The following is a 26,888-nucleotide window of genomic DNA, read 5'->3' on the forward strand; positions in this document are numbered from 1 at the left end:
TTCCCACTAGTGCTGTAAGCGTTAATCTGAAATGACATTAACGCCATAACGCGCCAAATCTCCGTTAATGAGTTACCGTGGATCGCCCCGTGCGTGGGGCTGGACGGCGTCAACACGTTAACGAGCAAACTGCGCTGATGCACTAGTTCCCACCAATGTAATTGAGCATTGCTTAGCACATCCGACATACTGTTTTACTTTTGTCCATGGCGCTTACCATCAGGGTCATGCTTCACATGAAAACCAAGATAGTTCCAAACGCCAGATCTGAATGAGGGCAGGGGAGGTTCAATTTCGGGTAGCGTTGAGGCAGCTGCCATGTTGCAACGAGCTTAGCTTCTGTCTTGCGCTGCGCTCAGTGGATCTGCACTCCTAATATATATATATATATATATATATATATATATATATATATATATATATATATATATATATATATATATATATACACTTAATCACTGTGTTTTAGGATTGTTAGTCAGTTTTTGCTCTCATGGCTTCTAAAGTGCAAGCAAAGAAACGACATGCAGGCAGTCATGCCCTCAAGTGTCTCAGACAGTGTCGAACAAGAGTTTGGAGGGCACGACTTTATCAGCTATGACAGACACACCTCACATTCATCAGATTTAAAGCCTTACAGAAAGAAAGACGTGAGGTGTGTCATCCCAGGTATTAACAGAAATCTGCCCTTTGGCACAGCTCCATTCTCACTAGATTGATGAACACTTCTAATGCCCCAAGGTGTCTGCAGAATGGATGTGCATTGATCTCAGTGCACTCTGTCTGTGGGCAATACAGTACAGGGTTTGTGTGTGTGTGTGTATATGTGTGTGTGTTCTCGTTTATGGTTTGTTACCAGGCAATACTGAGACAGAGTTGATGTACGTGACTATATTTCTGTATAAAATGTTACAGAAGTGCCATTGCCCAGCAGCAGAAAGAGCAGAGCAGAGCTGTGTCACCTTGGGCTTGAGACCAAATTCACTGATGCATCATGGGAGCAAAAAAACAAAAAAACTTTGGACGGAGGGCAAAACCCCCCCAAACAAACAAATGGAGCAGCTTTTTCTGTCCTCTCTATCTTTCTCTCTTTCTCAGTCTCTTACAAAGATAAAGGGTTAAAGAGATGTTCAGCTACATTCATTATATTCTTCCGGTTAATGGCTAACAGTAAGTCACCAAGGACCATTAATAGTTAAAGAGGACTATCTACTTACAGCAGAAATTTCCTCATCCTAATACTGGAGAAGGGATTACTACATAAAATGACACCTTGGCACCACACCAACTCCAAGTCATATTTTTTTTAATCTTTTTTTTTGTTTTTTTTGCAAAGCTACAATAACAGTCATATCTACCATCACATAAATAGTTTACCAACAATAAGCAGAGTGCCTATTCAGCCTACAGCAGTCTGCAAGCTTGGACGTTGGATGACTCGATCTTCCACAGCGAGTGTCGACTTGGAGGTGACCTGCACTGCTAGGGTGAACTCAGCACACGCAAGGAAAAGTCTGGGAGGGCTGCTCGTTTTATGAAAGCCCTACTTAACATGCCGTGGAGACTCTTCTGCGTGTTAAACTGGAAATGACAGCGCTGTTTTACATTGCTTGAGAAAGAGCGTGAGGATCATGTGGCAGTGGGCACACTGTCAGTGGCTCTGCCTGAGTGAATCACCCCTTGAGGTGAGATGTTTAGTGCCCACACTCTTACTGAAACTTTGCCTTTTGGAAATGACTCCCAGCAGCAAAAGACACAGCTGTTCGAAGCTCTTCATCGGCAGCGTGCAGCACGGCCCGCAGTAACTTTGACGCCCCACAGAGGACTTGTTTTTATAGTTTTGTCAGTTTATATGTTACAAATGGTGGCTCATACTGAGTGCTAGATGGTCGTGATGTCTTTTTATCAGTCTACAGCCATCAGTTACTTACAGTAGATTTATTTTTTTGCATGAAGGAAACCATCAACACCTATTCAGTGCTGGTCGCTGCTTTGTGAATACTTTTTTGAACATCAGAAGCCTTGCTGGTTGTTTTTCCACCTTGCTTTGCTCAAAGGTAGTTGAACCATTTGCTCAATAGGTGTTTTGACATTTTCAAGCCTTAAAAGATACAGGCAAAGCTGGTCACCATCGAGACAAGCCTGAATACACCCGCTGCCCCACCCCTCCAGTGATTGAGGGTAGGGGAAGCAACTCGTGGCTAAGAGCTCAAGAGGAAATGCAGATGGGCTTCCCATTTTTGTCATACTGGTACACCAGCATCTTGATGCAGTGGGAGTTGGCTGGTGAGATCCAGGGACTGCTTGTGATGGAGAAGTTGTGGCTGGCGTAGAATGGCGGCGGCTGCTTCCGGCAGTGGACCAAGGCTCGCAGCACATTGGCCGCCATGCTCCGGAAACGCTTGCTGATGAAGCAGTAGAGGAAGAAGTTGATCCCGGTGTTGAGCAGTGCTAGCATGTTTGCCAGATCCGTGAGTACATGGAGCAGACGGCTGGCAGTTTGTGATGCCGGGGGAGACGAGTAGAAGTGGTAGAGGATCACGAGGGTGCGCGGTGCCCACAGAACAGCAAAAATGGAGGTGATGGCGAGGAGGATGGCGGTGGTCTTGCCGGTTGAATAACCACGCAGACGGAAACAGCTACGGCGTCTGCGCAGCTTACGCACAATGATGGCATTAAGGGAAAAGAAGACCGTGCAGGGTAGGAGGTACACGGTGGCACAGTGGGCCCACACAAGGACGTGCTGGGCCACCGTTCTTTTGTCGCCCTCTTCTCCTCCTCCTTCTCCTTCTCTTCCGCCCCCTCCTCGATCACTACTACCCAGTCCAGGAAGGCTGTGCCAAAACTCAGGCCACCAGTAGTAGGGAGCTGCAGAGACCAAGCATCCAACGTAGACGGCGAATATCACTCTGCGTGTGCGGGCTGGGTAGGAGACCGTGTGGTAGCGCAGAGGGTGACAAACAGCGATGTAACGATCAATGGTAAGAGGCACGGTGATCCAGATGGAGGTGTGGATGGAGGAAAACTCCAGCACCTGAACTGCGTTATTTAATGACGGAGGCAGCGGCGCTGCCAAAATAAAATCCTCCAATATAAAGTCAACAAAAACAATGAGGAACAGAACGAGGATGTCGGCGGCTGCCAGAGCCAGGAGATAATTGTAGGAGGACTTCTGACGACGCAGCACCAGCTGGGACAGGATTACCACAGTCAGGATGTTAGCTAGGAGGAGGTGGGAGGGGGATGCGGACAGGTGATTGAAAGAAGATAGAGGAAATAGGGAAATGATGAGGAAGGAAAAAGTATGATGAGATCGGGAAAAGGTATGGGCATGGATTAGGGCAGGGAGAAAACAGAGAAATTGAGTGTTAGTGAGCAGATAATTGAAAGCGCTAGCAATAAACAAGACAGCAACAGAGAGGGAGTTGATAGTGATATGTCGGTCGCGAATGAAATGGCTCTTAGAGCCAGATCTTTGACGTGAACAACGCGAGACCTGGCTCCTTATCGCGAGCCGTGGTTTTTTTTTTTCTTTCTCGCACCCTCTCTCGCACTTTTTTCCGCTTTGTGCTTTGCACTGGGAAGAGGGGGGAGGGGCGATAGTTACACTCGCAGTAGCACAGGAACAGAGCGGGAGGGAGAGACAGAGAAAGAGAGCCAGGGACAACATCACATTAGAATGGTATAGTAATCATCCACAACTATTTTCAGTTGCAGATGATAAAGGATTCAGAAAGTTTATTCATGCAGGTCCATATGACAGAGATTATGCATGTTCTTTTTGTTTTCATATTTTAATTTATTTAATTGTGTTGTGGTTTGCAGTGTTTTGTGTGGTTTCACTTTAAATTGGTTTAAAAGGAAAAAGCTGAAAATTTAAATAGTTAAAAGTTGAAATGTGAATAATTGGGTTTGTATTATATGATTTATTTATTACATTTTATGTGGAGTGAATAAATAAAAGTATATTTACGGTGACCCCTAGAGACAAAGCACGTACAAACTTCAAAACACGTAAAAACTCCAAAACACGTACAAAAGACAACAGAAGTGCTCCAGGATGCTAGGCGCAGTGTTGAGCTTTTGTTACCTAGTGGTTACCTAGTGAATATATATGAGTGCTTGTGTATAAATACACAAACAATACACATATGCTTTCAGTTGTGTAATTTAAGTGATCTAGGTAGCTCTGTTTTGGAAGTTCAGTTAAAGCTAGAAATGTGTTTTGGAGTTTGTACGTGCTTTGTCTCTAGGGGCCACCGCATATATTTACATATAAACATATATAAATAAAACCACTTTTCGGAGCCGAAAGAGCCGGCTCTTTTTAGTGAGCCGAGCCGAAAGAGTCGGTTCTCTAAAAAGAGCTGGAAATCCCATCACTAGGAGTTGATAGCAATAGAGATACTGCAGACAGGTAGGTGCTAACACAAGCTCAACACAAAAAGCAGACACCAAAATTAGGAGGCTAGAAAATTTAAACTGAGCAAAAAAGAAAGCACATCAACAGCACCACCTAAAAGCAGGTGTAAAAGCATGCCGAGTGAACTCTGTGCCCTGTGACATTTTCTTGCAGTTTCAGTCCACAGTATACAAAAATATTCAATTCTGTCATTATTCCCAGACAGTGTTTTCCATGTTCAAACAGCTCCTATTCTGTAAACCTTCTCTAGTTTATTGATCCCCTTCATCTACACCTGCTGTGTGATTCCAGCAGCACCTGCCTGTGCCTTTGGCCAAATTGTTATCTGCAATAAAGAGCGAACCCACAACAAAAACAGGAGGGCAGCGTGCAGCATCGCAGCCTTGGCAATTTGCTGAGTTCACTACTATGTGCCATCCTGCTGCCGGCAATTTCGGTCCTAAAACAAAGCACAAGGGCACCCCATCTCTCCATTTGCCTCTGTTTTCGATTTTTATTCCATGTGCCCAGCAAGCTCCATAATAACTTCTCATCCAGCCTGCCAAGTTTCTCTCCCAGCTGATTTATTACGCATTTGTTTTACAGGTAAATACCCAAGATGGAGTGCAAAAAGGCCTGAATGTGATTTAGCTCACGACTGCATTTAGTCTGACTGCTGTGCATCTGAGAGGCACCAGCACAGCTTTCTGGCTCTCACGTGGACCTGCACATCCCATTTCTCCAATCAGTGCAAATTGCACATTGCTCCCAAGATAGTCCCATCACGTCAGCAAGGTTTATAGGCCTCACTCAAACCCTTCCCAAACTTCGAGGGCACAGCACACAAAATGCATGCTTGGCTTACTCTGTAATATGAATGGAAGTAAAGACTGAGACAAAGACTAAAATCAGTGAAATGAATCATCAGCATTGCTGGTACATTTTAAAATTGAAAACATTTCATCACCGCGAGTATGAGGAAGGAGGGTACTTAATTTGACAGTTCAGTACACATCGTTCAATTGATTAACTGCTCATTCCTGTTTGTCTAATAAAATCTAATTGGGGACCTATGCTTCCACTTATTTTTTGTTACTTCTGTGAGGTGGCCTCCATGTGCTGGTGTAGCGGGTGCAGTGCCTAGCCTCAAAGGTATTGATCAAAGCTGAATTCAAATGAGACCTTCTGGGATGCTACGTGTCTGTAGATCTGACATGGTCCCTGGGTCTTGGAGGAGTATTCTTGGATCCTTTTGTTTTGAGCATAATTCATACTCAGATTTTATCCTGTGTTACTTTTGAAAATTAGGCTTTCTGTGTTGTTTATATCTGTATTTTATGTCTTACTAACAAAAAACCTGCCCTACGGATGGTTTTTGCCAAGTCTGTGGAACTTTTTCACGTCATTTATATATGAAAAGACATGTTGTTCTTGAATGAATAATCTTTGCAAGCTATATCTTCACTGTATAAGAAAAAGCAATTACAATTACAGGCCCTATTAGCATTACTGTTTGATAAACATTTACAGATATGAATAAGAACACATGATACTTGACTAAAAATTGCTTAGCAAATTGTACAACATGCATGTAATGTAGATGTAATGGCACAGCTCATTTTGAGATCAGCTACTACACGTAATCATACGTCTATAATTAATCTCTTCATCCTGGTATTCTATGGCAAATGCCAATGGGGCTCCATGGCAGTGAGTACAGGGCCCTCAGCCCACTCATGTAGTCGGTTTCTGATTGCTTGGTTAGCCTACTGGTGTGGTGGGAGACACAGCAAACCTGGCAACGGAATTTATTGATGTGCCGTCCTGGTGGAGTTGGACTACCTGCATAAGCTCTGTAGGGACCAGGTATCGCCTCATGCAACCAGCAGTGACACTAACCCTAGCCAAATGCAAAACTATTGAAAGAACAGTCAGAAAAGATGACAAGGGAGAAAAAATGGGAGCAGCCTCCGCTTATTTGTGTTTTTTCATTCCTGTTGTTTCATTGTTGCCCCTCTACTGCACCCGTTGGTAATTTAATTAGCACCAACGCATCTGAAACGAATCCACTCTGCTAGTTGACTGACTAGGCAGATATTACAGAAGGTTAACAGAATTGATGCTATACTGTGATTTAAGTGTCCCTTAATTTTTTTGTGCAGTGTATTTCACCATCAACACAGCCTATTATGACACTGATCAATAGTGCCACAGATTAGATACAGGACTGGGAGGAGATCCCCCTAAGACCCAACCCAGCATCACCTCAGAGACATGCCCAGATGTTGTGCATATAGATAGATGGGTGGCTAATCCAACCCTCAAAGGGATGAGGATTATGACTTTCACTGTTACGCCTACACAATGTATGTCAGTAAAAAGTTTTAGCTTGAATACTTTGTTCATCACGATACAATGTGAGCTTTAGGTTTTCTCTTGCTTTTTCTTTTAGGCATCAAATAGTGTAATTTTTTGTGATCTGTAGACTTACTTCAACAAATCTGACTTAAACTCAATGCAAAACAAATTTGTGATATTCTTGAGGTCTTCTCAACCGGCTCAATGCATTTCTCTTGAAATATTTACTGTTTATTTCTACACATTTTTCAGTATTAGTTTGCTAACAGTTATCTTCTGCTTGCTTAATTGGTGCATTGCTACCTGTTGTTGTTGTTGTTTTTAAATACACCAGTGCCACCAACTACACACTAGAAGAATAGATTGCAAGCATCAGTAGGGCTGCTTATCAACTAAATGGGTTTCTAAGTGAAAAATGGACTTTCTCCTAAAAACTGTGCTGCATAATGCTCAGGATACCTTTAATGGACTCTGGCTATCAACTTTCATAACCAAGGTTATCTATCTTCCTGAAACGCTGATGCTGACATTTTGAAAATAAACGTTATTTTTCCCTGAAAGCGATGATCCGTGAATTCTGTTTGCTACCACTTTATTTGAAGGTGTGTCACCCTGAGCCATGGGATGAGTCTTTTTTGATGTTTATGGTCGATGTCAGTGAGTGTTTTTAGGTCATTTATGTTATTTTAAACTAATACCAAAATGGTTTGAGACATCAATGTTATGATAACATGACATTACCAAAGATTAGGTTACTGTACAACCGGGGTTTCATGCCTTGTTCAACCTGCACCGCTGTAGCTGAGGTCAAAGAAAACATTCAAGGCACTTCAAGTAAAGTCTTACCTTCTGTTCTGATAATATTCAGTGAAGGCAGCCATTTATTTAATGCATTTGAACCTTTTTTTGTCCTCACAGGAACGTAAGTGCAGTGTGAAATTCAGAGACACGTTTTGAGTCACTTGTTTCCAGTTTATCCAGAGATTTCTATTTCATGCTCTATTAGTTCAATAACCTAACTAACGATAAAATACACACAACATTGCATGTGTGCTTTGCTGTTGCTGCATAACCCTCTTTAAGTCAAACCTGCCGGAGACACGTAAACATTACACTTTACACAACAGCTTCACAGACATCAAAGCACTCAGTGGCAGTCACAGTCCACACAGTGTGTCTGTGTGTGTGTATGTTCTGTGATCCTTGTGCCTCCCTCTGCAGTAAAAGATCTGGGATTGGATTAAATATGGCAGCTTGAAGTCTGGTACATCACACTTCACAGCCTCTGCCACTGTCAACTGATTAGAAATTACAAAGCCAGCTCTGGATAACGACTAAAGTTGTGCGGAGGATGTGCAGCAGACGACACAAACGCACATAGAAATGCATGTGCGGCTCCACAAATGTGCATAAAAAACACACAGATCGTTAGGGAAGCACCAATTCATTAACGATCTATCAATAACCACAAATGAGACGTCAAAGCTGCTCACAACACCCAACAACTTAACAAATATCAGTCACATCACAATTGCACAGCTCACTATCCTCTCCATAGCTGAGTTGCTTTCGTCTTAAATCTTGTCTGACTGTGTCATCGATTCTTTGAGTTTAAAGCTGCTTGTTGTTGTTTTTGATTTTAATTTTGGTAGATTACAGATTACACAACTCAAATCAAACAGTAAGAGATGTGGTACTTAATCGTTTGTGCTATGAGGTGTATATTAACCCCAAATGAGAGACAGTATAGCGATTTTGTGTCATGTGAAGGTGTTTTAATCTTTTCCCTTTGATTTGACAAAACTTTAATAACAAAAAAACCCTTGATTTTCTTTTTATTTGACTGTTGGCAGTTGATTTGGGTAACAGGGGTCAAGTTTGGTTGGTTGCTCCCAGTTACTGAGCACAGTGTCGTTGCTGTTTGCAGGACATTAAGTCAAAGTCAGCGCATTGATTTTTAGACCAAAAAAACATTTGGATCTTGGTAATCGGCTAACTGAGTTACTGTCTGAAGGAAAAATGTCATGTCCTTCTTCTGGCTTCTTAAACGTATGGCTTTGCTATATTTTTTTGTCATTCATAGCATTTTGAATACATGTGGGTTGGGATTATTGATCAGATAAATTTTACTTTAGGTTAACAAGCCAACAATGCTCAGGGTCTAGGAGATGTCACTGGGGTCATACTGACATAAAAGTATACTTAGTGACACCATGATTTTATTTATATGTAGGCTAATTGCTTTTTGTTTTGCTTCCTTACTCAGTGTATCATTGTCTTTTGTACTTGTCTAGTCACATGACTCTTAAGTACTTTTACTTTATTATTACGGTCATCACATCATCTTTTTTCCAACTCAGAAATGGCTTTATTTGGATGAGAGGACATTAGTAATCTGCATCCATAACTGTATGAGGACTCAAAATTTCACTCACTGGGCTGTACTATACAGCAAGCTATACCTCAACTGACAACAGCTAACGGCTTAAGATGACCGCATTGGTAGCACTGTTAACCATCGCTGTGAGTCCATTGCCATTACAGTGGTTCTGAGGGCTTGCCAGACAGTATTTTCCTTAGTGATAAGCCTCATGACTCAGACAAAACCTCCATATCTGAGCTGATATAGGAATTGAAAACATGGGAATTGGAAGCAAAGAAATCATTGAGTTGTTTTCAAAGTTTTCACCAGAAATTAATTATTTTTCAAGCTATATAATCTGGTAATTTCTGAGCTTTTGCGCTAATACAGTATAATAATGGATTGGATTTATATAGCGCTTTTCAAGGCACCCAAAGCGCTTTACAATACCACTATTCATTCACTCTCACATTCATACACTGGTGGAGGCAGCTACAGTTGTAGCCACAGCTGCCCTGGGGCAGACTGACAGAAGGGAGGCTGCCATATCGCGCCATCGGCCCCTCTGGCCAACACCAGTAGGCAAGTAGGGTAAAGTGTCTTGCCCAGGGACACAACGACCAGGACAGAGAGCCCAGGGATCGAACCGGCGACCTTCCGGTTACAGATGCGATTCCCAACCCCCTGAGCCACGGTCGCCCAGGGGGCAGAAAAAATCCACTCCTGTCTTCAACCTACCACTACTGCAAGGTTACAAAAATTGAGAGTTGCATGACCCTGAAAAAACAACACTGAAGTCTGGCTTGTGCTCTTGTGCTGCCATTCGTGAAGGTGACAACAGTGTGAATAATGAACTCTTTAGTCACAGCCCCCTGTCACTCCAAACAGCCACACCTGTAGTAATGTATAATGTTAATCCTGCAATTTAACCAGACAGCAGCTGGTGAGTGTTTTTAATCAGTGTGTTCCATGCAAACTATGGGGAACATCAGGAATCTGCTACCGAGCAAAGCAATCACAAGGATGTTTTCATGAAGCAGTCAAGGAATGCACGATTTTTCCTTAGCGACTGGTGGTTGCCAGGGAGTCACTGACCAATCTGTAGACCTGTGTAACTGGGGCTTAAGCAATCCATTTCCTGGGTACTGTCATCAGTCACTGGGAAATGATTGGTCTTTTTTTCCCACTTGATGCTATCAGACCTAGGGGAAATGTGGACCAGCAGCAAGTGGCACACAGGCTAGAGAGCACTGCGTAGCCAATTATAAAAAACTGGATTAATAGAGAGGACACCAAAGTTAGCGTCTTGCTCATTTATTTCTGGGCTACCATTCATTCACTCAACCTATACACACAGTACAAGTCACATTAAACCAAGCATTCTTCAAATAGTTACAGAATGCAAACTTTAAAAAGCAAAAAACGCAATAATTCAAAATAATTTTACTTATTCAAATACTCATAACTTAAAAAAAACACAAAACCCGGCTGAAGGATAACTTACAGCATAACTCAAATAGCTCATTTAATGTTCACACAACATTCCCACAACATTCGCGCCATATACGCTATTACTCTTGAACGTATTGTTACCAGAGCGTAAATACAACATGGCGGCAGACGACTGCGAATGCCATGCTCATCAAATCACAGGCTTTCCCCTTAACTCATGTACTCCCTACTGTCTGGTTAACACTAGAACAAACTCTACAACACATTTTCTGAATTTGCAGATTGCTTCTATCACAACGCACACCTGTATGACTGGGGCCTTATCTACCTGACCATATACCGTCACCATGATTGTCATGCAATCAAATAAATGAATGAGATAGCATGATGTGGTTAGCGATCATGTGTCTGTAAAACCTCTATAGACACCAAAACAGTTTTTTTCTTTTACTGTGAAACCTTGGAGTCATTTTTGACCAGGACATGTCCTTCAACGCACATATTAAACAAATATGTAAGACTGCTTTCTTCCATTTGTGCAACATCTCTAAAATTAGAAATATCCTGTCTCAGAGTGACGCTGAAAAACTAGTTCATGCATTCATTACTTCCAGGCTGGACTACTGTAATTCATTATTATCAGAATGTCCTAAAAACTCGCTGAAAAGCCTTCAGCTAATCCAAAATGCTGCAGCAAGAGTCCTGACAGGGACTAGAAAGAGAGAGCATATTTCTCCTGTTTTGGCTTCCCTTCATTGGCTTCCTGTTAAATCCAGAATTGAATTCAAAATCCTGCTCCTCACATACAAGGTCTTAAATAATCAGGCCCCATCTTATCTTAATGACCTTGTAGTACCATATCACCCTATTAGAGCACTTCGCTCTCCCACTGCAGGCCTACTTGTTGTTCCTAGAGTATTTAAAAGTAGAATGGGAGGGAGAGCCTTCAGTTTTCAGGCCCCTCTTCTGTGGAACCAGCTTCCAGTTTGGATTCGGGAGACAGACACTATCTCTACTTTCAAGATTAGGCTTAAAACTTTCCTTTTTGCTAAAGCATATAGTTAGGGCTGGACCAGGTGACCCTGAATCCTCCCTTAGTTATGCTGCAATAGACGTAGGCTGCCGGGGATTCCCATGATCAATCAATCAATCAAAGCTTTATTCGTCACATGCAGGTTGCCCTGCAGTGAAATGGGACCCCCCCCCCGACCTTACACATATAGCACAAACATTACATGGGGATACAGGTCGGAGATTGGTAGAATCAGAGAAAAAAAACATTGAAATGTACACTACAGTGGGGAAAGTACAAGAGGAAAAAAAGAGACCCCTACTCATGCTGTGCTTCCATGGTAGGACAGCATGAGAACAGGAAACACAAAAAACTCCTCTGCACAAAGAGCACATAAATGTCCACAGCACAACATTATGAAGACATGACAAGCTACAGGGGTGGGTGGGGGGTGAGGAGTAATCTGAAGCGAACACAGCATTGATGCTGGTTGTACTGATGCATTGAGTTTTTCCTTTCCAGTCACCTTTCTCACTCACTATGTGTTAATAGAGCTCTCTGCATTGAATCATATCTGTTATTAACCTCTGTCTCTCTTCCACAGCATGTCTTTTATCCTGTTTTCCTTCTCTCACCCCAACCGGTCGCAGGAGATGGCCCCGCCCCTCCCTGAGCCTGGTTCTGCCGGAGGTTTCTTCCTGTTAAAAGGGAGTTTTTCCTTCCCACTGTCGCCAAAGTGCTTGCTCATAGGGGGTCATATGATTGTTGGGTTTTTCTCTGTATCTACTGTACTATATAAAGCGCCTTGAGGCGACTTTTGTTGTGATTTGGCGCTATATAAATAAAATTGAATTGAAATTGAATTGAAATATAAATACTCTATTTTCACTTCGGTGAAGCTGGACATTTTGATTGGTGTTTATGGGGACTGGTTCGCTCTTAGAGCCTCAAGCGGTGATTTAAGGAACTGCAGTTTTTGGTACGTGCAGCTTTCTTCATTTTTCAACACTATAGCCTCTTTTCTACTACTCGACTTGACTTGATGGGTATTTTAGGGTATTATACAGGTATTTTGGTAAACATAGCTTCTATTCTACGTGTTTGGGGAACATGAACAGCATTTTGGATCACTGAAAACTAAGTTTTTGAAAGAATTCCAGCCATGGTAATAATTTACATGCGTTTATATGTGAACAGGGAAAACCGAGATTTTGTTCTGCAACGTCTAAAGTGTCACACTGTGTGCCATACTATTGTTTGCGGCTTTCGATTGGCTGATATTTCTTCACAGTTTGGGTTCTATGTTTCTGTTGACAGCACCAGAGATATTGTAAATAAATTTTAAAAATCCCTATTTGAAAAATATATGCTCCTTTCACATTATTTTTTTTTAAACTAATTTGGGATTTTCTTTTATTATTGTAGGGTCTCACAAAATAAAGCACCTTAAGGCAACTGTTGTGATTTGGCCCTATATAAATGGACAGTGTTGGGGGAGTAACAGAATATATGTATTTAAAAAACTAAATATGAGTAACTGTATCCATCACAGTTACTGTTTAAATAGGTGATAATTAGAATACAGTTACTTTGTTGAAATAAATGGATTACACGGCGGTCTTTTCCTGTTTCATATGTCTCTCTCTAATTTTGGTAATTCCACGCTGGTGGAAACCCAAACAAAACACACAATAAGAGGCTTTAATGTAAGCGTCCTGTTGGTGGCGTCAGTTACACAATAGACCTGAAGCCACCACAACAGAGCCAGCAGTGCACGGGCAGGAATGCATTTCTTACTTGGAAATTCTGACACCACTTCACATTTAAAGAAGAAAAGGATGGGCGAAATCTGACTGTGCAATGCAAACTCTGTTGCCGCAACTAAGCTGCTCTCAGCATCAAAAGACTCCACCTCCAACCTAAAGAAGCATCTGCTTGTAAGTTCTTTAAAAAAAAACAAAAAAAACTAACGTTAGCCTACTGCAACTAACTTGTTTTAGTTGTGGTAGCTACCTGGGTTATGTGCCACTTCAGTATCTCGATGTACTATTGCTGTGTGATTTATTACTATTACTGAAGGCTACTCGCCACCAACCTAACATTGTTAGCTGGTGCTAGCTGGGGTTAGTTCATAGACAGCAGACTGTTAGACTTGATGGATAGCATTAACAACGTGCTAGCTGCAGATAATCATGTGCACTTCTGAAAGCAGACAGAAAGAAAACATATTACTGATACAGAATTAGTTTTCTATACGAGATCACTGCAAAAAGTGCAGCCTTACCGAATGTCCACCCTACTCTTACTCATTTTATATTGAGATTTAAAAATCTAGTTGGTATTGGTATGGCGAGTAAGCTTCAGTCATAGTAATAAATCACACAGCAATTGTACATTCATGTAGTTGTAAAAAGCGTGACAATATATTAAGTAATCCAAAGTATTCAGAATACTTTGCTCACATTAAGTAACTTAACAGAATACGTTACAAGTATTCTGTACTCTGTAGTGGAATAGATTTTAAAAGTAACCTTCCCAACACTGTAAATAGATTTGAGTAGAATAGTGGGGTTAGTTTAAGTGTGAATATGAGTGTCATTGGTTGTCTGTCTGTGATAAGGAAAAGCAGAAGAGGATGGATGAATTAGTTTGTCTTATCACTGCATTTTTATGGGAAAAGTTTATTGCTAACTTTGTGCTGTCTTCCAGATGGAGATCCATTACAAATCAAACACATAATAGACGTCACCTTCAATCCATTGCCTCACGTTCTCTATTGTACCTCTGCCCATCCGTTTTCCTCTCTGTGTACATACTGCTGAACAGAGGGGGAGTGACATAAAATGGAAACAGTGAGGTGTTGACTGTCACAGGCTGGGTATTATTCTGTTTGGGCTCCCCAGCGAGGCAGGGCACTCTACAAACAAACAAAGGGGATCTGTTGAGAGCTTGACATTTCCATTTAGCCTGAGCCACCCTGCACTGGGTTGCCTATTCATTTCAATTGACTCCTGCTCTTTCTGTCGTCTCTGGAGCGGGGGTAGATCTGCTCGGCATTCAGGTGGTATGGGGTGGCACATGCGGGGCTCGTCTCAGCAGGAACAGGGGAAGCCGAGGTGCAGAGAGGTACACCGTGCGCGCACAGAAAGGCACATGCGACAGAAAAACATTCATCATCCTTTCCTTTTTTTTTCTTTGTGGGAGAAAAAAATAAGCATCTCCATCCAAGAGGAAATTAGAATAACCTGTTGGACGGATAATCGGCTGTTCTGTGTCTGTCTACTTTTGATTGTGTGTGTTTGCACGGGTGATTACTTTGGTGATCTGTGTGCCTTTATGCATGTCTCAGCTCCCCCCGCTGTGCCCCTAATATAACGAGGGACAGGGCCATTGACGTTATTTAGCGGGAAAAGGGAAGGCAGAGTGTGCTCCCTGAGGTGTGTAACGAGGCTGACTCATCCCACCACTAAAGGGACGTGTTCAGCCGGGCTGTCGACAAATGACACAGCACAGTTTAACCCCTCACAACAGCAAGTATAACATAGAGACAGAGAGACTGACACGTTCTTATACAACTGTCATCAAGTTTTCTCACGGGCCCCATGTAAAGCAGAAACAATATTGTAAAACGGAAATTATGATCTAAAAAAAGAGAAGCATTGCATCATTGCAATTAGGGAATTTTTCTCCCCTTTATAATCTTGGAGGAAATCGAGGTCAAGCTTTAATGGCTTTTCCGGAGGCTAATAAGAATAGGGTGAAGTGTGATCTGAGGAAGGTGGCAGGTGAGTGAGCAGGGACAGAGACAGACAGACAGAGAGGTATCGAGGACGGGCGGCAGGAGGAAAGGAAGCGAGGTGAGAGACGGAGAGTGGGTGAATATCAAAAGCTTGCTTCAAAGGTCACAGCACTTTGTTCCTGATGACCAGCATTTCCCTTTTGTCTATCTCTAAGTGTCAGACTGGACATGAAGGGTGGCGATTCCTTAATTTCTCCAAACCAAAAAACAGGGGTGCGTCCCCACTACAAAGCAGTGAAAAGCAAACAGGGAAGATAAAAAATGATGGTTTTCTTTTTTACAAAGCATTCATTTGCATTCAGTATGGGATTTAAATGCAGTGACAGTCAACCTGATTCCTGATGTGTGAGGTGAGTGCTAACAGAGGATTTCAGAAGAAGCCCAAAGGAGAAATAAATTCAATAACATAAAGCTAACAATGAGAAAAATCAGAGAAGGGGAGACGGAGATGCGTACGGAAACTGAATATTTAAGTTTAATGGGCATATTAAGAGAAAATAAGCCCTCTCCCTATGTGCTGCTAATGGTATTGATGTGACTGCAGTGCTTTGCTGCCTGCTCACCTTAACAGCCATTCATTTTACAGACAGGCCACAGTGAGTCAAGGTTTGGGCACGACTGTCCTCACATCAAAGCTAAGGCTGCCGCCGGTGATAAGGTGCAGGTATTGTGCACTGAATGACAAAGACCTGCTATTAATTTTTTAAGGATTAGTCAACTAAATCAGCAATTGTAATGTTCACCTAAGGAAAATGTAGCACGTGTAATTGAGTGTGATGTGTGAAAAGAAAGAAAAGGAGCACATTTGATAATAGATGTGAGGAGGGAAGAAGGGGAAACAGATAGAAGATCAGGAATGTTAATCATTAAAAGTCATCTAATTAGCCATAGATTTATATGTTACTGCTGTCCAAAGAATCCAAACGACTTACACATACCGAGTTTGCTGTATTCTCTGCAGCCGTGACAGCATTTTGCTGCCTACTGGTCAAATAAAGTCAGTTCTTGTCACAGCACATCTCTGATTTATTGCCTCAAGCAACACCTCCCTCCTCTCTAGCCTCCTCTGTTCTCCCGTGCCATCTCTGGCCCATCTCTCCCATAACAAGCTCTCACTCTCCCCCTATCTTTCTCTGCTTTCGTAAATCAGTACTTGAAATCTGCTCATGCTTCAGGATATACCCTCACATCCATTTCCTTTGCATGCCCCACCTATTTTAAAAAAACATCTTTAGAGTGATTGGATTTTTATCAACAAGTTACCAACCCACTACAGACGTCCCGCTGCTGGTGCATATTGACAGATCAATAGCTCAAACTGAAAATCGATGGGGGTCCGTCTCTTCATTATCCTAAACAGCGGCTGACACTGGCCCCTTACACTGCAACATGGAGGCAGGGGTTGTTAGTGCTGAACCTTCCCAACCTTTCCCCCCCTGCGTGGATGCAAGAGTGTGAGTGGGAGGAGACACCTGAACACAGTCACACTTGTGAGGAGCTTTGAGGAGCGGCGAGGTACCATGCAGAAATGTGAGCACACATATGTTTGTGCACAGGGAGTCAGGGAGGAATCCCATGGGAGCTTTACAGCAAGCGACTGAAAACAACACATGTGATTCTCTTTTCCCACAATGTTGAAAGTAAAGCATCAAAAAGAGCATCATTTTCTGGTCTCCCACTGAAACGGCTGAAGTGCTTTTTCTTTTTACTGAGATAACAGTCTCAGTCTTCCCAAGGTCAAAAATGTGCTACATTCTTTGACAGTGTGCAGACTTGGAGTTGAATTGCTCTACCAGAACATTTATTCAGCTACTGAACATCACAACCATTTTAAGATGCTTTACTCAAGCGTGCAAAGGAGACCTGCTGTGCTAATTTCCAACTCTATATTTTTAAGTGGCATGGTGCAAGTCGCAATTCAGAATAATCTTTACATGTCTTGTGCAGACACTTTGTTCTTATCCTGACTTTCTTCTAATTCCTTCTTACTGTAGGATTCATGCTTCAGCAGGAAATCTATGGCATAGCTCCATGGTGACTGCAAACCTCTCTGAAACCTTATGCTGTAACCTATGGCATAACCTTATGACCACCTCCTGTGCATTTACTTTTTCACTGCAGTTTTTTAAAATGTATCCGTTAGAGAATAACAATCACCATCTCCATATAAGGAATAATAATCTAATATAATGAGCATAAGGGCTCAAAAATGTCAGCACATACCTGGAGAGAGATTTCTGTCAAAACCCAAGACGAAAAAAAAAAAGCCTCAGTAATTTATTTGCTTCTGTCGGCGATGACCACACAGTAATAAATACATAATGCACCAGAACAAACATAAATGCTGGCAACGATATAAGATAAGATAAGATAAGATAGAACTTTATTAATCCCTCGGGTGGGTTCCTCTGGGAAATTCAACTTCCAAAAAAAGCACAGCAACGACCAAAGTTACAGTTACAGAACTGTTATATATATACACACACACACACACACACACACACACACACACACACACACACACACACACACACACACACACACACACACACATATATAAATACAGAGACAAATATCGGCCACTTGTTAAAAGTTGGTGCTGGTATTGGATTGATACTTTGGTTTTGTTTTCTAATTTCAGTATTCAGCCCGATGAACTTAAATAAAAATATATTGTAAATGAAAATTGGGGGGGGGGATATGATTTTTGCGTCATGTCTATTTCTTTTATAGCTTAAAGCACATTTAAATAACAGAAGTTGGCCTAGAGTGCTTTATAGACAGGCACGTTTATATTCTGACACTCCCAAAAAATAGATTCAAAATACATGAAAAGCTGTGTTTTGTTGTGTTAACTATACACTGTATAAAGTAAAGATCATAGTGATTTAGTGTTTTTTTTAAACGTGTGTTCAATTTGCAAACTGCAAATAATGATTCATCTCATAAGTCGGGACACACTGATCTGCCTGATCTGCTATTACGGATACTGATATCAGTAATGGTATCAGCAATACTGTCCCTGTTTTTACTTGGTATCTGCTCGATACCAAAACTTGCACAGCACTAAGACTTACATAGGTTACATCGTAGGCTCTGCACCGATTCGCCGGAGAAGTCTAAATCAGGCCTTATTGGCTACCAAAATATTTGAAAACCAAGAACACTTACTGTTACATAGATACGCAGATGCTGTGCTGTGTTGTAGACTGTCTTGTATGGAGTATAATGGGCCGATGTGTAGAATAGCTTTATCTCAACGGGGACAGTGTATCATGAGTTCACTGGATTGTGCGTTACTCCATTATTCAAGCCCAAACACTGTGCTTGTTTTGGTAAAATTATCTTTTATGACTAATTAAATGAAGTTTTAATTGTTAATTATTGGAGGCAATAGAGTTTAATTTAATCTCCTTAGCGGCTTTGTGCCCTGCTGCATTATCTCGGGGCGCAGACATTTCATTAACGCGTTTTGCGTGTTTAATTCAGATGCAGAAGTCTTCAGGCTACGCAAAATGGCTTCTGTTTGCAGAAAGGGCTGATGAATCACCAGGGGAAGTAGGATTTAAAATGTGTAGGTACAGGTCAGTAAACAGCTCCATAAACAACAAATTGTGTTTGAGAAATGTTGGACTGTGTTGGCCCAGACATTAGGGGGACCCTCTCTCGAGGACCCGCTTGTCACACAGCATTGTTCATTAGCCGATGGCTTCCCACTCCACAATTTTTGTCTCACCGGCGAACGCTCTGAGACATGCTGTACTTCACCTCTATAATTCCATCATGTCAAAGGAAGAGCCAGAGAAACGATGCCTTCATTGTACTGCTTGCTATGCCACCACACGTCTGCTCTGTCTCAAGCAGTGTGCTGTAGTGAGTGGAGAACGAAAGAGAGCGGGTTAGCGATTAATTAAAAATGTGGCAATTCGTTTCAGCTCTGTCGTCTGTAGCACCCCGAGTCGGGGCTCAGAGGTGCTACTTCAGCCAGCTCGGCTGTTATTAATCTCTCCCTCTCTATTAGTGCTCTGATCTTTCTCTCCTAACTCCACTTTTCTTCTTCTTCTGGGTGTCCGCATCTTCCATTTTTTTGACTCGCTCCCAATTCATCTGCTTTTTGTTCTGCATTTCCAATTCATCATCTCACTATAGGTCACAGTAATCTTTCCCGGCCGCTCCACTTGCGTAATCCCTTTTCTTATCGCCTTCTTCCCGCCTTGCTGTGACCCCTGTCTGCCCGCCGCACTGCAGGTCAAAGTCTGTCTGCACGGATGCGATGCTGCCTCGCTAAAACCTCATTTCAGTTAACTAATGAATCACTGGCTGACGATCAAATTAACAGCCTCCTTTCCTTCCTATGTGTCTAATATGTGTGGTTCTGCGGGTCACGCTGCTACTACTCACACATGCTGCGCTCATGAAACATTCATGATTCAGCTTGAGTGGAACGAGCTGTGTCATAATGAAGTCGAACCTGCTGCCGCAAAGTATCAGCCCGCTGCACTCAACTCAGCCATTAATTCAGACGACTATTGTAGGATTGCCTTACACTCTCAGGTTATTGTTACTCAGTGATTAAACAACCAGCTTCAATCCAATTTGTAAAGACGACTCAGCAGCAGAATCAAATACAATTTCGGCAGAAAACGACAGCTAAGTAAATTGCTTGCTCTGCCATCCAGGGGAAACAATTAAGCGAGGTTTGATCAGAAAGAACGACTTTTACTTTTACAAGACAGCAAATCTCTGGAGCGACTGCAGTCTTGGCACGCGAGAGCTTTTCACTTTGCAATGCAGATCTGTTTTGAACCAGCACAGCTTAGCTTGTTGATAACATCTCACTCCCTTTATCAAGGAAAGAGGTTCGGCAATAAAGAAGATGTGTTAATCGCGAGGATTAGCATGAATAAGGCATCAGAAGTCAGTGCTGCTGTTCACCAAAGTGAGTCCACGTCATGTCAGAACTCCCAATAAATCAGATCATAAAATTGAGGTTAATTAGTGTAACCTCCAAATTATGTTTTACACTCTTTAATCCCAGATTGAGTTCAGTTTTTGGGTAAAAGCAGACAGTCCACTGGGTCTTCACCTAATCTCTTATTAGGCTTCAGCACTTTTCCTCTTTCATCTGACCTCCAGGTTTTCTGTCTGTGTCTCAGGCTGTCTCTGTTACACACACACACACCTCACTTTGCCTCCCTGTGTGAGACTAGGTCAGTGCTCATAGATCACGCATTGGGATGGAGACAGTAAATGGGTCTGACAGTGTCTGTGAATGGACTAATCATTCAATGGTATAGACACGACAAGGCAGTGTCATTAATTCAGGTCATAGAGAAGAGACATGTAACACACACATACACACTCATCCCAGAGGTTAACCCATGAGTCCCACAATTTGTCATGCAAACATACATATGCCAGCTCCAGATTAATAAAAAAGATGTCATCTCTTAGTTTAATAATAATGATAATAATGGATTGGATTTATATAGCGCTTTTCAAGGCACCCAAAGCGCTTTACAATACCACTATTCATTCATTCTCGCATTCACACACTGGTGGAGGCAAGCTACGGTTGTAGCCACAGCTGCCCTGGGGCAGACTGACAGAAGCGAGGCTGCCATATCATAGTTTGAGATCAAATGTCTGGGAAATATTGGAAGAGAGTAATTTCACTTATCAGTATGTCGCTCCCTATTATCCCTGAATCTTTTCAAGTAAGAGGCAAAAGCATAAGAAACTCCAAATGGACACAAGCACAGACACATACATGCTTAGTGCATGTGCACCCACAAGTGTTGGCCACAAGGTCAGGCTGATGAATCAACAGTATGTGTGCATGAAGTGACACTCGGGAGCAGCTGTGCACGACACACTCACTTAGTCCTGCAGGTAAGTGCACAACAAATCAAGATGCAACACTGCACGCCACCAAAGCCAGACTGTCATCAAAAAACGTGAGCAAATTAACACAGAATAAGGCATGCAGGTGAAAGAATACACTCATGTGCACGTCTCTTACCTGGTAGGCCAAGACAGAGCAGGACACTATAATAGATGACGGGTAGTGGTCCGAGAGGGCATCCCTGGGCAGCTTCAGAGGGATTCTGCCCTGTGCTCCAGGTGCTCCCGTTTGGGGGAAAAACAGGGAAGTGGCTGTGCTCCATGGCCTCTTCCTGGTCCTCTTCCTCAGCTGAGCTCAGTGTCAAGAAGCGTGCTGGCCACGAGATCGAACCGCCTGGAAGCCGGTTTTGGGGAGAGGGTGCTCTGTCCTTGGGTGCCAATCAGCATGGGTGTGTGTACGTGTGCGTTTGGCAAGACCGCAAGGTTGAGTGAGTGAGTGAGAAGGAGGGAGGAATGGGAAGAGATGGAGGAGAGCGAGATAGGCAGCAGACGGGGGAGATGCGAGGGATGATATGTGTTAGTAGGTGACGGAAAAAGGAAGGTGGCGAGAGGAGCTGAGAGGGAGGCGTGAAGAGGTGAGTGTGAAGGTAGAAGTGGAGAGGGGAGGATGCTGCCTGAGTGTGTGAGCGAGGGAAATGAGAGCGAGTCGGGAGCGCAGCGGGGAGGAGGAGAGAGGGAGGGCAAAGAAGAGGGAAAGAGAAAGGGCAGAAAGAGAGGGAGGGAGAGACGGAGACTGAGAGTGGAGGCAGCAAGCGGGATGAGGATGAGGGGAGGATGCTTAAGGAGAGAAATAGGGGTTTGAGGGCAGAGAACATAAAGAGATCATAAAACTGATGGGGAGCCAGATGTGATAGACTAGAAAAGATAAATGGGGGGTTAAGTCAACTGTTGAAAAGGACATAGTGCATTTGCCCTTGTCATTGTGTTTGTTTTCTGTCAGTGTGTCTCTTCATTGCTTGGTGGCTTTCTGATTGCATATCGAGTTAGGGGACAGATCACAAGCTGGGTCCATTAGTCTTTAAAATGTCTTTACATCCACAAGCCAATTTGCACATCCTGGATGTCACACAGAGTATAATTACATATGACCAGACTTGTGTGTGCATGTAGGTGTGTGTGTGTGGTGGGAAATGGGGGTTGGGATTGGCTGCACAGTCTAATTCTAATGCAGTGTGAACAGTTTGAATCTCCAGCTAAAAGGTGCTAATGAACTCTAGGCTGACACTTAAAAACTCAAGTATTCCACCTTAAGACAGATTCCAATTTCTGGTTCATCAGTTGGTGTGACAGCAGGTCTGCAGCTGCCTGTTATTTTCATTTTCTATTAATCTGTCAGTTATTACAAATGATCCTCTGGTTGTTTGGTGTGTAAAATGATGTGTTTATTCCTCAGACTTCTCAGATATAGTAGACTGTTTTCTCCATCCCACTGATTGCGATGTAGCTGAAACTCTTTGCTACAATATTACAGATAAGTGTTGGACCATTTAATAAATTGCTCTTGAGTTTCAGAAAGAGAGCAGTAATGAGTAATTTCATGTAAGCTGTTCTAGGCTTAAAAAAACAGAAAAGAAACCACTGTAACGACCTGTAACTATTTTTCAAATGTTGCCAAGCATGGCAGAATCACGAAAGAGGAGCCTTTGAAATGCTGAGATTAAAAAGACACGGGGATTGTTGTGCTCTGTTTTTGACACATCAAATTTGTCAGAGTTGAGAATTTCAGGAGGTTAAAAAGCTGGGTTGTTAGTTTACCCTCTGATCTGCCACGCTGAAAAGGCAGAAGTAATTTTCTAAGTTATTATCAATAGTTGTTGGAGTTTTTCTAATTGCACCAGTACAAAAAGATTTGTTTAAAATTTTTAAAGCGTCTCTCATTTCCATTCAGTCCGCATTCTGCCGTTCTGCAACCGTTATTGACTTACGTTTTATTCAGGTGGAAATTTTAAACAATAGCCTCGATCTTAGGAACGCTAAAGTTCTTCGTTTAATAAAAGAAAAGAAAAAAAGACTCACAATGACTCATAATCATTCTAATGGAACAGAAAGGAGAAAACAAACAGCTCTTTAGATTCAGTGAACAATATCAGCAAATATATATTTAATTTTTTCTTCTATCAACACTTGTTAACAGAAAGCCCAGTGACTAATTTTTTCACTTTAATTTTTAACATGTACTCTACTTAGGTACGAGTTTGAGGCCATTTACGGTACATTTCTATGATAGATTTATTTGCAGATCAAGATTTTCATACAAAATTCACTCATTAGTTGTGTCTTGCTAGTAGCAGCTTTGACCCTACTTTGCCTTTAGGACTGCTTTAAGTCTTCATAACATAGATTCAGCGAGGTGCTGGAATCATTCCTCAGCGATTTTAGCCCATGTTCACATGATAGGATCACACAGTTGCTACAGTTTTGTCAGGACCACATCCACCACATCCCAAAAGGTGCTTTGTTGGACTGAGATCCGGTGACTGTGGAGCTCATTTGAATATAGTGGACTCATTATTTTGTTCAAGAAATGTGAAATTTGAGATCATTGGGGCTTATTACATGGTATGCTCTGTTGGTGGGAGTAGCCATGAGAAGATGGGTGCAGCGACCGTGGCTCAGGGGGTTGGGAATCGCATCTGTAACCGGAAGGTCGCCGGTTCGATCCCTGGGCTCTCTGTCCTGGTCGTTGTGTCCCTGGGCAAGACACTTTACCCTACTTGCCTACTGGTGTTGGCCAGAGGGGCCGATGGCGCGATATGGCAGCCTCGCTTCTGTCAGTCTGCCCCAGGGCATCTGTGGCTACAACTGTAGCTTGCCTCCACCAGTGTATGAATGTGAGAGTGAATGAATAGTGGTATTGTAAAGTGCTTTGGGTGCCTTGAAAAGCGCTATATAAATCCAATCCATTATTAGTGTGGCCATAAAGGGAGGGACATGGTCAGCAGCAATACTCAGGTAGGCTGTGGGGTTTAAATGATTCCCAGTTGGTACTAAGAGGCCCAAAGTGCACCAAGAAAACATCCCCAACACCATTGCACCACCAGCAAAATGAACTGTTGATACACAGCAGGATGGGTCCATGATTTCATGTCGTTTCTGCCGCGTACAGCAGGAATGAAGACTCATCAGACCAGGCAACATTTTCTAATCTTCAGTCGTCCAGTTTTGTTTAGCTGACAGGAGTGACACCCTTTGTGGTCATCTGCTGCTGTAGCTGATCAGCCACATCAGAGATGCTCTTCTGCACACCTTAGTTAGAATGAGTTTAGTTTGAGCCACTGTTGGGTTCATTGAACAGTATAATCATTCTCCTCTGACCTGTGACATAAACTAAGCATTTTTTACCCTGAGAACTGTGGCTCACCAGATATGTTCTCTTTCGCTGACTATTCTCTGTAAACCCTAGAGATGGCTGTGTGGGAAAATCCCAGTAGATCAGCAGTTTCTGTCTGGCAACAACAAGCGTGCTACATTCAAAGTCATTTAAATCACCTTTTTCCACCTTTGTGATGCTCACTTTGAACTTCAGCAGAACATGATTGAGAGAATATGATTAGCTTTCCAGTGAAGCAGCCTAACACTTTATTCCAATATCACAACAAAGTTCTCCTCCAAAATGAGAATGTATTTGAATTAACACCTCTGTAAAGCAGCTTGAACAAAAACTAAACATTCTAACTTTTATTAGACTGGGTTGTGACTCCTTATGAATAAGGGAAGAGCTGAGAGAAGTCGCTTTTTTATTAGTTTTACCCAGATGTTCCTAATAAACTGCCAACTGAGTGCAAGCAGAAGATTTACAATTACACCCGAGGGTCTTTTTTCCCCTCAGATCTCACCACCCACTGCTATATCTATCATTTCTGTGTCATTTGCCACGTTATTTCTCAGTGCATGAACCATACAAAACGTGAGCTACTTGTCGAAGGGAAGGAATCACAGCATCATCTTTATACCCGCTAGGAGCTTCATTTATGGCATTATGAGCATTTTCTACCCAGATGGGCACTAGTGTAAAGGAAAGCAAGAATTGAGCGCTAAAGTGTCCAGTAATGGCTCACCCGTATTTGCTAAAAGCCACTTGAAAAGTGGAACAAAGGTGAGCGAGAGTAGAAGAGAAAAGAAAGGAATAATCATGTGCTTTTAATTATTTTCTGCAACACGTGAACAAATGAGCTGCAAGGGATGCAGGGAGGGGAGCTCCACGATTGAGTGTTAAATAAAATATAGCCAGATGACGTGAATTAATCACAGAGAGATGTGGGGGGAAACGGAAGATATCCTTCAAGAGTAGGTAGCATAGCTGTGAAAAACCCCCACAGGGTTAGAGCTGGCCTGCTTTCCAGTACTTAATACAACATCATCATTGGTCCTTGTCACGCAAACTCGATTACATGTAATCTTGTGGTGCTTTGATCCAGGCGGGATTGTGTTGTGCATGTGGGTTGTTGTTTGCAGTTAGATTTAATATAGGACATCAGATACTGTCCTGTGTACGTGTGAGGGTATTTTTTGATGTGTAATGCAGTGATATTTTTCAAAACCAAACCAGGACAGACGACGGCTGTTATACACGTTAGTTATGGAACGCGGTTGAACTTCAGCCCGACCCCATTATGCCCTGCGGTGACGCACGTGGATGAGTTCAGTGGTAGGATAGGTTTGTGCAGGTCGTTACAGGGCACGTGTGTTATTAACTCATTACATCATCATTACACGCAGTGTTTCAGGACCCCATGCTGCCAGGTCATCACCGAAACGAGCACCGGATGCACAAAAGAAAAAAAACAAACGCAGGTTGTTGCTAAAGAAATGGTTGGTGATTTGTGTTCAGTGCAAACGCCACAGAAATAAAAATACTAATTCAAGTGCTGTGCTGATGTTAACAGCTATCTTATTTGTTTTATTCTTTGCAACAAGCCTAAATTTTCAGAAAAGGTGCCAATGATCCGGCTCAGAGGCTTAAAGAGTGTCTACTGGTTTATAAATGGTGTGAGGCCAGGCCAGTTCAGGTGTGCCTTTTGGTTTTCTGTTAACAATACATGAAATACCAGATACTTAAATGTGCAACTGCAAAGAAAGTATCGTGCAGTATTATTGGCATTTGATTGCTTTTTCTGTGGAGCATCTGTCATCTGTTGTGAGAAGCTGGCTAATGTTAAGTACAGTGCCAAACAAGCTAAGAAAACATCCCTACAGAGACAGTTTTGTCCTACTTCAAAAGAGCACCAGCTCTGAACCAGAAGCTCTTAGACTGTGTGTCTCATAGTGATATGCTGACATACACTATATGGTGCATAAATGGTGAATAAGACCAATCATTCAGCCATGGGAACAAGCTTCCATACCATTGCAAATATTTAAGGAAGAATATGTAATTTGTTGTGCTCATCTCAGGTTGCATTTACCTAATTTTAAGATCTAGATATTTTTCATTATGTCCTGATATGTAAACACTTAGAAATGACAGAGGGTGTACTTTCCTTTTACCATGACTGTACATTATAGAGACAAAAGTATTGGGCCACGCCATTTAATATTGGAATTCAGGTGTTTTCAGTCCCGTTATGTGTGTAAAATCATGCACCTAGCCGTGCAGTCT

The 26,888-nt window shown here is 42.3% G+C and overlaps 1 protein-coding gene across 2 annotated transcripts; it reads right to left on the reverse strand.

Moving 5' to 3' along the window:
* Nucleotides 1–2,209: 2,209 nt before the first annotated feature.
* Nucleotides 2,210–21,802, reverse strand: gpr139 (G protein-coupled receptor 139). Of its 2 annotated transcripts, XM_085405197.1 has the most exons (3): nt 21,408–21,802; nt 2,815–3,222; nt 2,210–2,784 (listed from the first exon to the last, which is right to left on the reverse strand). In XM_085405197.1, exons 1-3 carry the CDS (start codon nt 21,550–21,552, stop codon nt 2,210–2,212), a joined length of 1,128 nt encoding a protein of 375 aa, XP_085261323.1. In that variant the 5' UTR covers nt 21,553–21,802. The 2 variants fall into 2 exon arrangements, with proteins under 2 accessions (XP_085261323.1, XP_085261321.1); XM_085405195.1 differs by having other exon boundaries at nt 2,210–3,222.
* Nucleotides 21,803–26,888: the final 5,086 nt, after the last annotated feature.

Source organism: Rhamphochromis longiceps, linkage group LG4 (assembly GCF_057381845.1).
Source record: "Rhamphochromis longiceps isolate RC_006_pf linkage group LG4, R_longiceps_female_GT1.1, whole genome shotgun sequence".
In the NCBI taxonomy this organism is placed as follows: domain Eukaryota; kingdom Metazoa; phylum Chordata; class Actinopteri; order Cichliformes; family Cichlidae; genus Rhamphochromis; species Rhamphochromis longiceps.